This window comes from Echiichthys vipera, assembly GCF_963691815.1.
Source record: "Echiichthys vipera genome assembly, chromosome: X".
NCBI lineage: Eukaryota > Metazoa > Chordata > Actinopteri > Perciformes > Trachinidae > Echiichthys > Echiichthys vipera.
Window position 1 is genome coordinate 36,044,405 of NC_139825.1, and position 13,850 is coordinate 36,058,254.

General features: G+C 39.2%; 1 protein-coding gene across 18 annotated transcripts in view; it reads left to right on the forward strand.

Annotated features, from left to right (window-relative positions):
- Positions 1–6,328: 6,328 nt before the first annotated feature.
- cast (calpastatin) overlaps positions 6,329–13,850 on the forward strand; it is a 41,134-nt gene continuing 33,612 nt past the window's right edge. For 9 of the 18 annotated variants that reach the window (XM_083939122.1, XM_083939138.1, XM_083939140.1 and 6 more), the window contains exons 1-2: positions 6,330–6,486; positions 7,889–7,975. In XM_083939122.1, the coding sequence (XP_083795248.1) occupies positions 6,427–6,486; positions 7,889–7,975 (147 nt within the window). In that variant the 5' untranslated portion in view covers positions 6,330–6,426. Of the gene's footprint in view, positions 6,487–7,049; positions 7,200–7,888; positions 7,976–12,998; positions 13,159–13,850 lie in introns of those variants that run through there. The other 9 variants (XM_083939136.1, XM_083939139.1, XM_083939130.1 and 6 more) reach the window with 4 other exon arrangements.

A 13,850-nucleotide genomic window follows, 5' to 3' on the forward strand; every position in this document is an offset into this window, starting at 1 on the left:
TTCAGCACCGCGGACAGCTCCTCGCGCACATGGAACTAAAAACAAACACTGGGATGTGAAGGAAATTAATCTTCGGCAGCTTAGGAGACTATCACACCACAACAATACAGATTTTCTATATTTTTTTTCTTTTAAAATGTTAATTTAATGAAACTTACGCGTCTTTTAACCACAGACAGGCAGTGGATTACTCGCATCCTCTACTGAAACTGTGTAAAATACCAAAACGCATTATTTATTCACAAGACAATATTTATTTACACCAAACTTCACATAGAGCTCAGATAAAATGTTTCACTTTGAACAAACAAACATGCCCTGGTTGCCTTTAGTTATTTTTTTTTAATGTCAAATATGGTATGTTCAGTTTTGTTCACACAAAGGTAATGCATGATGGTGACTTTACACTGCACAGGAATGAAAGGATAGGTCCCCCTGAATCATATGATGTTCAACACTTAATACTGACTCACAGAATAAGCTCAGAATTAGCAAAAACATATAACTATGTTGTCTTTGTAGGCTTTAGAGCAGGAGTGGGGAACCCTTGCTCCTGGAGGGCCACTGTCCTGCATGTTTTGGGTGTCTCCCTGCTATTTCACACCTGAGTCTAACGATTATTAAACCCCTGAAAAGCTTCAGTTGCTTGATAAGGAGCAGAGCATTATAATCAGGTGTTTTCGATGCAGAGAGAAATCTAAAACATGCAGGACAGTGGCCCTCCAGGGGCAGGGTTCCCCATCCCTTCTTTAGAGGGTTAAAAAGCTTTTTGTTCACAAGTAGGAAAAGCACCAGCGTAAATAACAAAATGCATGATGGCCGCTTCAGCTTCAGGGTCCTGTTGTGCATGCTAACTGTTATGGCTTAATGGGAAACTTAAACAGAAAACAGTTGTGAACATTATTGACACCTGCTCTTTCTCTACTTTAACAACTCAAAATGTGAATGAATGGGTGCAGTAGTGAATAGAGACTTGAAACTGACACATGTGATTTATATATTGGCTTAGTAATAATAATAAAAACGGTTTACAGAGCTATTCACATTATTAGATCAAAGTGTGGGATTATGTACACAGAAATGTGCAATATTTGTGGATGTATACTACAAAAATGGTATACAAACTGAAAATATTAAAGAACTGCAGTCGACAATGAGTCACACAGTCTTTCATTTTATAATGTAGGCAATGCAGTCATAAAACAATCCATCTAATGTTGAAACAAATGTAAGTTAAGGATAATGTGTTGATACATGTTTTTAAAGAGGGAATTATGAAGCATTGGGAGTTATGGATCATGATTTTTGGTGTCTTCTTTCCAGAATGAATACTTATAAGAACTCAGTTTGGGCTGACCCCAAATAAAACACATGTCTGACATTAAGATAAACAGAATCAGGTTCCGTAAGTGAGTTTATGAGGAGAACATTTATCAATTTGCTAGAAAATTACAAATGTATTTTCTGTTCCTAAATCTAAACATTAGCATTTATTACATTGTTTTTCATTGTGAAATGTATCCTGCTTTCTGGCCGTTTTGTAAACCTAAATCAAACAGTGTTTGCAGGCAGTTGTTAGAAGTTTTAATTATAGTTATTGCTGGTATCAGATGCTGTTTGAGTTGTTTACTGATATAGTGAAATAGTGGATCAGCATACTTTGATTTCACTGGTGTACAGTGATCCAGAGTCAGAGCTGTTGTAAGAGTGGATATTATGTTTCTTATCTGACGCAGTTGAGGTTGTGTAGGTGCCGTTTATGCCCGACAAACTGTATGGATCAAACACAAACAAACACAAGAATTAGATTACTACTATACAAAATGACTCTACAGATTAATTCAGATGTACAGTATTCGTCCAAAAACAGAGTGAGCTTGTTTGTCATTGGGAGTGAAACTTGTCAGAACTGATAATGACTGATACCTTTGGTCACCTGGCCGTGTGCAAACAGATACGCACCACATCTGCAGTATAATCCACGTTTACCTAGCAACAACTGTTTGCTTTGACGAAGGCACTCACTCAGAAACACACAGCTGAGCCACAAACATATTCAGTCTTTGTTGCAGGACTTCACGGTTTCATTATAGGGCAGTGAATCTTTGACTCATTGATTCTCGACATCCTCCGTCCTTATCGCTGAGCTGTGGAGTGTGTATTTCACTACAGTGGTCTGAGATCACTCATCCGACCTTCCTTATTCCACTGAGAGGACACACACCCACACACCAATGCACAAAAGCAATCAGTTTTGTCAAATGGGGTCAGAGGTCTGTGTCGTCAGCTAATTATTTTTCCAGCTCCAGAGACAGACGGTAGGAAGAAAAGCCCCTGCTTTTAGATGGAAGATGACGCAGATGAAGCTGCATCGATTGCAGCAAAAACCAATTAGGCGTGGCAAATAGATGTGAAGACTTCAGCTGCACTTCCCACTGATATCAAAGTACATTTATGGTCCAGTGACATATACAGGAATTACAGCTTCTTGGCAGTTTTCAGAATTATTTACTGATACGTTATTGCCTGTTTTTGTGTGTGTATTATATAGTTTGATGATAAAATTATATAAAAAATAAACCCAAGTCTCTGTCATGCAGCAACATCCTGTAGTCTTATATGAATATGAAGCACTGTGATGTAAAAGAGACACATAACACCAGTGAATGGGATTGATATACACCTACCAACCCTGTGAAATCTGCTACCTATTACACTCAACAAGGACGCGTAGTTGCCATGCAACCCCCTCCTTTTGTCATCTTTATTGTCTCTGTTGCCATCCGTGAGAAACTGTGTAACAAATCAGAAAATTAAAGTAACTTTAATATAAGATCTGTTGAATTGTGTCAGATTTCTTATTTCTGAACGCAGAAACATGCACTGATCAAGCACAAGGAAATGCACCTTCATGAAACATTTTGGGCTGCATTTTGTGTAGATGTGCATGAAATCATGTTAAAGTATACATTAAAAAATGTTCAGTTCAGTTTATATTGCAGCCATCACGACATGTGAATAAAATGTGAGGGTAAAATCAAGATCAAGCAGATCAAGTGTAAAAATCATGGACCAATGTCTGTCTTGTATAATCTCTGATTTTAACAGTTCTTAACAGCAGTAGATCTTGTTTTCTATCGGATATTATTATTTATATTTTGTTTTCTTGATCTAATCATGTAATTGTAAGTAAATAAACACTAACATTGTTTTTTGTTATAGCATTGACCAATACTTACTTATATTACTAATATATAATGGTATTTGATTTACATATTTAATTTTATTCTATTATCTAATATCTAATATTGTCATTCTCTTTAATTTTTGTTAATTGTATTAATGGCCTGTCATAATGAATCATGTCAAATTTCATGCCAATAAAGCCTATTGAATTGAATTGAACACAATTGCATTGTTATTTAATATATTGATCTCTGCTCTTTTAGTAGCATTATTTTGAATAATAAAAAATGGCCAGATATGGCCACTTTAGAACTGAAATAGTAAAACAATACAATACAAATATAAAAAGACAACAGAAAGAGATTTATCATGTATTACTCTGAATTGTGCTGAAAAGTAGCCGAATGCAATTCTAAAATAACATTTTAATTTGCTCTGGTATAAAGACCCCTGACACACAGATGTATTGCTCATTGAAAAGTATGTTATTATAGTGCAGAAGCAGTACAATAATAATAATTCACTGTATAAATGTTTCAGCTGTTTTAAATATGAACAATACAGGAAACACCCTAGCAAAGGTTAAGAGCTGTTTTATTCATTCATGTCAACAAAGCTCAACCAACGTTGTTCAAATGTCATCTGTTATCAGAAGATGCTGTAAAAATGCAGTTCTGGTGTCATCCAGATTGTTTTCTTTTTGCAGGTGATGGACTGTTCGTGTCTGTGACGGAGTTCATACTCTTATCAGGAGGTGTGAAGGTCGGATGGCCTCTGTCTCTAAAGAGCATCAGAGTGATGGATACTGTCGCTGCTCAGACACAGAAGTCATCGCTTCATCCAGAATGTATCACTGACGTCAGGGCTGTCGATACTTAAAAAAGATAATGAACAAGTCTGCTTACTCCCAGGAAGTGTGCCGATAAGACAGGAAGTGTGCCAATTAGACAGGAAGTGTGCCGATTAGACAGGAAGTGTGCCGGTCAGCGCTGAATTAGTTTTTCTTTTGTGTCTTCTGCTCTAATTTCTTTCACCCTGCCACGATCAACTCGCATTCTGACATCTGCTTATCTTTTCGCAGACATACGCTACATATCTTATTCATCTAAAATTCTAAAGCTATAGTCTACTTATATCAATCATGTGTAAAGTGCTGGATGTTAACCGTGCATTGCTATAAAAAGAAAACAGGGATAGATATGTTGAAAAGTATCATGTCTGTATGATTGCAAAATAAAACAGAAATGCAGTGGTAAAGATTTGTTATAACACACATATATTTTACAATTCCAGTTCCATCTGTGCAGAAATGCTGATTACACTGACTGTGCAGAGGCATAAATACAACATTATGTTTAAAAATACAGTAGGTATGTGCATGTTTGACCTGGACAAAATTTAATTTCTCAGATTCAGAAACATATGACTGCAGAACCTTCGGTGGAGCGGTACCCAATTATATTTACTCAAGTACTGCATTTAAGTTCACTTGAATAGTTCTGCTGATTGAAGCCAGCATTGAGCTGTACACAATAAAAACCAAGTCTGTGTTGTGTTTATTTTTTTCATTAATCTACTGATCATTGATCATTTCAATTAATACTTTCCTCAGAAATGCAGTGGAGTAGAAGTTAATGTAGCAGAAAATAGAAATACTCAAGTAAAGAACAAGTATCTCAAAATTGTACTTGAGTAAATGTATTTTCCAATTACATCTACTTTCCACAGCTGTTCTACAGTCATATACTTCCACATCTTATAAATAAAATATATATTTTGCCCAGGTCCAACAAGTATATCCTCTGTATTTTCATCCTATCAAAAACTAATTTGTGTTCATCTCAGTTGAAATTTAAAATAATGTTGCTTGAGGCTGTGCAATAACTTCATAGTGTTATCACTTGTTGTGTAAAATGTGAAATATATGTAATTAGTAGTTGCAATTTGCTACAGTATGTACTGTTTTGTTTCTATGGTGTTTTAGAATTATGGAGTCAGCTAAACCTTGAGTCCCAGATTTCCCTATGGGGACGACAAAGTATATCATATCATATTGTACCGTACCGTATCACATAGCATCGTATCGTATCGTATCGCATCGTGTCGTATTGTGTCTTATCATATCATATCGTACCGTACTGTATCATATCGCATCCTATCGTTATCGTATCGTATCATAATCTACCCCCCCATCAACTCCCCTAATCCCATAGATATTCACTTTGCAGTGATATAAACAGAAAAGCTGCAGATGCTTGTATTTCAGAAGCTTGAACGTGAGGATGTTTGTCACTGTGTGCTTGAAATTGACTGAAATGATTAATCAATTGAAAAATGTTTGCTGATTTTTTCTTCTCGATTGACTAAATTTATATTTTTAATACTTTAACATATAATCATTTCAGGAGTGAGAAGCTATTCTCCTCTGAATATAAATGAATATAAGAAGTTTTTTGTAACACCCAGAATGAAAAAAAAGCTGTTGGGATACCAGATCTTTCTCTTTATCGGTATGCACGTGCTTTAAAAATAATTAGTTTAGATGCTGTTTTACTTTAGACAGAATCACTGCAGGTCCTGTGCCACACAGTTCGTGGGGCCTGTATGGGGGTCTGAAGTAGCTTGCTTGTGTTTAGTCTCCATCTGTCATCCACCAGAGGGCAGCGTTGAGCTAAATTAAAGGCACCAGCTGCTTCCTGAGAGGAAAAGGATAACATCGGCGGTGAGTCAACTCTTCCCTGGGCTGTTGGGTGTGTCCCGTCATGCCCCCAAAAAGAAAGAAAGAAAGAAAAAAGCCAATGTGTGGGTTCTTCCTGTTGGTTTCAAGCAGAAAATGTATCCTCATATCACTGAATGACACAGATAAAGTAGTTTTTATGGGTCTATTTACACTGACCCTTCTTTCTAAGATCAAATCTGTATATTAGTAGATGTGTATTAGTACTTACAGTACATCACCACAGGTTATATATCATATAGAAATTACCTGACAAAGTACAAGACCTTACTTGCTGCGACTCCATCTTAACCCACAGCTACATGCACACACTTTTAGCGAAAACATCAGCTTGTGCCAACTATTTGATCAGTCATCAAAGAACGAAAGTTTTCTCAGCGGGAGGGGCAACTTATTTTGCTCCGAGGGGGCAGACCAGCCTGTAGACTCACACATACTCCCAACAGAGGACTTGAGGGCGCAGAAAGGAAACTTACAAAGTCAACTCAGTCGTATTTTTGAAGATGCCGCACAAGAGGAGAGGGCATGGTCATCACCACAAGACCCCGAAGGAGACGACTGAAGTAAGCTTCCTCTTTTGTTGCACGACGGAGCGAATGAAGTTTAGAATACGTTACAGACGCAACATCTCCAAAAACACTTATTCTAAGACAACAATGCAACAGTACCGCATATAACTGCAGGAGATAGATAAATAGTTGTGCATTTGAGAGTGTGTATGTGGCATGATTCTTCGCAGATCGCTCACATCGATTAACCGCGTCTATGAGTCATCGGCCATCAATCAGCTGCTGCTAGGGGCTGAAAAAAAGTTACTGATGTTCTTGTTTTCGTGCCCACTTCTCCAAACAGAGATCAAACTGCCTGTGGCCAACCTGTCCTCATGCACCAGCGCGATTGCGGGTTTTTATCTTGGAACAACTCACTAGTTTATTAAGTTGCTTCTTTGGAAATGTGTCGATTATGATGGGAGTGAGTTTGAGGGTGGTATATACACAGGTCTCAGCTTGACTCGCCTTTGGTTATGCGGAAGAGCCAAAACAATGCATGTTTTGTTTTTTTAAATGAATGAGTCAGAAGAAAGCGACCGTACAGATATCGTTGTGTGGTAATCATGAGAAGTGTGTGGGGAGTGGCTCAGTGTTTGGGACGACATGAAAGAAAGATCCTGTGGTGAGGGCAGGAGAGAGTGGCAGTGAGTGCAGGGTTGAGCTTTTACTCCGGTGTTCTTGCCTCCTGGTCCCTAATGGCGTATGCAGCATTCTGGAATAGTGTTGTGAGTACATCTTCTAGTTTTCACCCCCTCTCTCTTCTGTTTAACCCTCTGCCAGAAGGCTGCACTTCATTATCTCTTAAGTAAAGCTTGGCACCTGTAGATTTACTGTATAAACCAGCCTAACTTGTCTGAAGCTGCATGGACGTTTGAATGCCTTTATAAAACTTGGCATAAGCTGCACAAGATAACATCTGAACTGAAATAACTTTTTGCAAGGGCTTTGTTCTGTCATAGACATAGTGTTTAGATAAAAGGGTGTGTAACTGTTTAAACTGAGATAGACTACAAAACACACACTTGTTTAAGCTTTTCTGCAGTGTCTTATATTGTTTCAAACCCATTTCAGAGTTTTTATGCTGAACGTTTTGTTTGATGATTAAAATGCTAAAACTAATAAAATATTTGAATGGCATGCTGTTATTATTGCTTACACGGATATCTAAATGTGACAAATTTTCTAAAAAGCAAGAATAGCAACACAATAAGACTTCGTAGACATGGGACATTTTGTCAGATGTTAAATGAATAAACACCAACACAATAGGGTGAAGTCACAGCATCCTGTACAGACGTTCCTTTAAACTCATGGCCAGAATCTCATTCTACACTTAAGATAACAATCTGGTACTGTGTGTGTGTGTGCGTGTGTGTGTGTGTGCGTGTGCGTGTACGTGTGTGTGTGTGTGTAGCACGGAGGAGCGGCTGGTACCCCATGTGAAGTCCATCAGAAGAACAGCTCTTCAGACTATCCCACTGCAGGGCTCAGCCATGGAAAGGTACTCAATTCACCCGCTCCTGCTCTCATAGATGCCAAACTAAAAGCAAAGGAAGTTCTTGAATTGTTTTCCCCACATAGGCAGATTTTTGCAAGACTGACTTTAAAAGGGATTCTTTTCTTTTAAATGTGAGATCTTTCCATGTGGATTTACTTGTTTGATATAGTGTTAATTTAATGTGTGCAATACATTGGAAATATTTAAGTATTTCTACAAAACAACCATTTCAAGACCCTAAAATGGGACCACAGGTGAGAAAAGTGAGCAACTTTATAACATTCACACATTACATTACTGTAGATCAGTGCATATTTTGCAGTATACTCATGAAGAAAACTCCTAAGTTGCGTTTGTCACCCTCTGCTGTGTGAGCTTGTCAATGCTGATTCATCAGATAAGAGCTGCTTGTCTGTTAATCTGAGAAAGTATTTTATGCTGTTTTTAATGAGGAGGCACTTCCTTCAGATATCAAAGTGCCTGTGAGCTTGTTAATTAAGAGTTACTGGTGATCTGTAGTCCTTTATTACCTTACAGGGTTCTCCTTGTGCACTTAGAACATTTGTCTTCTCTCTGACTCTTTAACTCATTTGTCCTTCCTGAGCTGCTTTTATCTTTACTATGAATCTGTGTACCTCTTCTTTGTCTTCTTTTTTTAAAAGTGTAGATGTCATTTTTCCAAGATTATTTTCAGACTTTCACCACTAGAAACCTTACTAGAGACAACTCTCACCTGACCTGTAATGTTGGTTTTCTGATTTCTTTTTGAGAAGATGTATTATGCATTTGAGAATGGATGTGGAGTTGTTAATCAACGTAGTGTGTGATGTGGTGATGGTCCGAATTCTTACAGTAGATGTCTAAACTGCTGTGGAGGAGATTGTGGGGACTGTAGTACGACATGGGTCTAAATATAAAGAAGAGTTCCAGTTTAGCAAAGGAGTCCAGTTACATATGTGCACTCATGTGCCACTGGCATGTGGCACTGGCATTGGTTTATGACAACATCTGGCATTTCCTCTTTCATTTTCATTCATATTAAAATAACTAGCACTCCTGTTCTAAATAAGGAACCAGAACATCATTTGTTTTTGTCACTTAACCAAATCTCTTTGTGCAATTCTGATAATTTCAGAATCACAGAATCACAGGTGAAAAAAAATCATTAGCAACCCACTGCATTCCAATTAAGGGATAGGCTTATAGGATCTTTTTTTGCTTCCCATGGTAAATGGTTTTACAAGCTGGGTTTTTGGCACCTCACATTGGCAAAGGTGTGTCTGTTTATGACAGGGAGTGTACGCACATGTGGAAACACGAGTGTTTACAGAAGTGCGTGCACATTGCAGCATGCACATTACATACTGCAGCACAGTGTATATCCCTTTGCTGTACATGTTTTGTTTGTTAAAAAAAAGAAAAGAAAAGGTCATCAAGTACACATTTGATGCAAATTGCAGCAATTAGGTGCTACAGTAGGCTAGATTCATCGCCTCAGTGACCAGTCACAACCATTGCTGCCGCTGCAACTGTTGACTGTGCTGATAAACTTGCCAAATAAGTGGTACAAACTACAATTACTAGCAGTCATTATATTTATGTTTATTATTAAGATCATCATTAGCTTCTGTCTAAGACAGTTGCTACTCTAACTGGGGTCTGGACAATTTCATTACAATCTTATATTAGCTGGTTTACAAACATACCTAACATTTATACAGATAACAACAAGAGTTCAACATACCTGAAAACATCCAAACAACAAGACAAAAAACAAAATACATTACACAACAAATGGCCCTGTCGGAGAGCGGGGCCTCTTTTGTCCACTGAGAGAAAACCTGGATGCTGATTGGATGTAGCTCTCAGCAGGATGTGACATGTGGTAGTACAGATGCCACAACAACATGGTGAAGTAGAGTAGACACTTTTATCCTGTGGTGTAGAAGAACACAGCGCAGAAAATGATCTGTGCACACACAGCTTTGCACGGGCTTGCGGCTGTGAGGACTCTGACCTGTGGTCCTTTACTGCATACTTCCTCTCTCTTTCTCCTATTTACACAAAAATGCATAAACACACACACACACACACACACACACACACGCGCGCGCGCGCGCGCATGCCCCAACCACAGTGACTTCCTGCTTGATCCTATAAGGAAGTGCCAAAAATTGCAGTGTCCACTAGGGGTAGTTTCATAATAGTGCAATTTCTCATTGACCCCCCATGTTAAATAGGCTGTTTTTCACAGGATAATTAAACCTGTTTAAGGCTTCGTTTTTTGTAATGGAAACACGGCAAGTGAACGGCCATTTTAGATGACGTGCTCTGAAAGTTTCCGAGCGGCCACTCTATAGGGCAAGTGGAAACATGACTAATGGAAAAAAAAATGTAATTAAAAAAATAGAAATTGGCGTATAGCTCAGTCAGTTTTCAGGATCGTTAAGGTAGACATTTTCTACAGTGTTCTAAACAGTTTCTTGTGTAAACAAGCACAATGTTAAGTTTTGTTAAAACTTTTTTTATCACTTTCAGAACGGCCTTCCAAAAAACTGTTGAGTAAAGTACTGATGTACTGATGAAAAAAAACTGTTTACAATACAGTATTTCTGGGACTTTGGATCTAACCAGTTCTAATAAAACTAAGTAAAGAATGGTGTAACCTACTTTTTACACTTAACCAGGCCAAACTATGATTCATTAAGCTTACTCTTGTCCTGTATGGACAGCAAAGTAAAAAGCATGCTGCTTTGTACATTGCTATTTGCAGTCTCTTTGGCTTAGTTTCTGTTCAATGTCATAAATTAGGTCTGACTGTAAAGCTGAGACTCTTGTGGATTCAATGAGCCCAATTTTATTCATGTTTGATGATGCTAGTTCCCATAGTAACAATTTCATTGTAGCAAGAGCATTTTTTTGAGCTGTTGTGACCTCTAGGATAATCATAGCCTCATGAAACTTTACAACCACAAACTAGAGACCTATAGCATTCAACAAACAGCTTCACTCTAGATTTACAACTGAACTCACCTCAGCCTCTGAAAGACAAATAGTTGGTGTGCCCGCCAGCAGCCAGTTGGAACGTTTAAAGTTAAATGTTATTTGGACACACAAACTACATGCCACCCCTGCATAAGTCAGTGCCTCACTTCACCTCAGGCATTTATCTTTCCCTCCTGCATCCCCCTTGAGGAGTTTGAAATGCAGTCTGTAACAAATGAACATGTAATTCTGCTAAATGCACAAGCTATTGGTTTTTGATCCACTCTGGAATAGAAAATACTTTGTACTTTTTTTGTGGAAAGCAGAAATGTATCTTTGGTTTGCAAGCACAAAATCGCCTATTCAATTGAACTGTATTGCCACACACTAATTCTATATCAGACAACAACAGATTTTCCTTCTGGTGTGTGTTTTAATAGTCTTTATTCATCCGCTATGTCTGCTACTATTTTTTGTTGGCTATTAGTCCTTATCCCTCCTAAATAAATCTTGAAGGGGTGTGGTTTCTTGACATTCAACTTCAATAGCCTATCATATATCATATTTCACCACAGTGATAGTACAGGTCTGCCTGGTTTAAGCTCAACTAATAGTGCAGTCAGTACATTATTAACATATTTTGCTGAGGTGTGCTTTTAAAACATCTGTATACAAAGGCCTCACACTGATTCTATCTCAGTGACTCACTCAAAGACTGTATTGTCTGCACACCCCACCCAAGAACTGCCCAAAGGAACACACAATAGACACAAGTCAAAGGTGAGGTAAAACCTCAGAGCTATGCCTGGAATTGCAGTTTGCACCGGCACTGCTTCTTCTGTCAATGACAAAACAATTGGAGAAAAATAATGGCGTTGGATACACCTGAATATACCTTTTCCACACAGTCTGTATTTGCGTTTTTTATAGAATGTAATGCCGTCTTTCCACTTTTGTAGTTTGCTGAATGTTGTTCAAATAAAGCTCAAAGTAAAGCACCTCTCTTAGTTAAAAAGTATGGAAGGTAAAGGTTCAGAAAGCCAACACCCACGCCTTAAGCTTCAGTTAATCTGTTAGTCATGTGTTCTGTAGAAACACTCCCTACATTCTGACTTTACAAATAAGTGTTTTACTGCCTCCCAGTTGTGTATGTCATGATGAAATCCTCTCCATTTGCCACAGATGACGCCTTCATTGGCTCATCCAGTGGCTATCGATTGATAGTTCTGACCTGGTGAACCAGATGCATAAAATAACCAGGATCTAATCAATTGCATTCCCTGCCAACCCCAAGTGGACGTGATGTCACTGCAGTATATGATGAGGTTGAAAGCTCTCCGCTCAGTCTTTTCTCTCTTGGCAGATAGCTGACGCAGATGTAATATAAAACTCTGGCCCCTCCCTTTATTCTCATAGGCAATTAGGCAGCCAGGTTGCACAAGCTATCTTTTATTGCTGCGTGTACATAAGAAGTGTGTACACATGCCACATTTATGTGTCCCTTTGCCTGTGTGTGTGTTCAAGGCCTGTATCTGGGTGTGTGCCCGTTGATAAGGGGCTCGGATATTGTCTCAGATAAAACAGAGGCAGTTTTAGATATGCTACACTGCAAAAAATTGTTTTACACACCTGTGTGTGTGTGTGTGTGTGTGTGTGTGTGTGTGTGTGTGTGTGTGTGTGTGTGTGTGTGTGTGTGTGTGTGTGTGTGTGTGTGTGTGTGTGTGTGTGTGTGTGTGTGTGTGTGTGTGTGTGTGTGTGTGTGTGTGTGTGTGTGTGTGTGTGTGTGTGTGTGTGTGTGTGTGTGTGTGTGTGTGTGTGTGTGTGTGTGTGTGTGTGTAAGCAGTATCTGTTTCCTTAGCTCAGATGTGGCCCCTCATCAGGTGGGTATAAGTCCACGGTCAGGCCGCTTCCCTTTATAGCCCCAGAGAGTTACGGCCCAGCCTCTTGAGCCTTCCTCCCCTGCCCCTCTGCTCCCCAACCACGCCCCCCTTCGGTCCCTCCTCTCTCCCTCCCCCCCACCCTCCCTGTGAGAAACATGCTGCAAGCCGACAGACCAGACAGAGGCTGACGGGCATACACTCACAAACACACACACGCACACACTATCGGAGGCACTTTCAGCCAACATGGGCCAGATATTGAGCTGGATCCGAGGCCCACGGGACGGCCAGGCCCTGCAGGATGTGTCCGTAGAGGAGCAGGTGTGTGCAAATGTGTGTGTGTGTCTGCTGTATGTTTGCTTCTGCTGTGGTATGTGTTGAGCAGCTAATCCAAAAAGTGTCCACGTGTGTTTTGTTTTGTAAATGTAATTCAGCCTAAATCACATGAAGCTACATGTGTCAGTGATTGAAGTTGTTGTTCTGTTCAGTTTGTCCAGTTTGTACTGTTTGTTTGACAAAGGACTTATAGAGGAAACGTATAAGGAGAAAAACTGACTTGGCTGCAATCCAAGTCAGACCTCCCTCCCTCCCTCTCTCTCTCTCTCTCTGCTGGAATGTGAGGCTCTCAGTCAGCCTGGGTCAGTTCAGAATCAGAGTGTGAGTTTTGTAGCAGTAATATTAAACCAAAGCAGGGACAGGGTCTGCTTTGTTTGCTACCTGTTGCTACAAGTGCAAACACAGTGGAATTAGATAGATCGTTGATATATTGACGGTTGAGAAAAACACTCATTGGGATTTTCAGGACAGGGTTTTTGAGTTTTTAGGTCTCACCCAAATACCATTCTCCTGTGATAATCTGCAGATGGAGCAATATGAAAGGGTGTGTTAGCTGGAATAAGCTCAAGTGTCCTATTTTTTTTTTGCACATCCTGGAGTTGCATGTACTGTAGGTCGTATCCTGTAACCTCTGTGGCATTTTTTTTTTGTTGTTGCATTTTTCACATGTCGTGCAG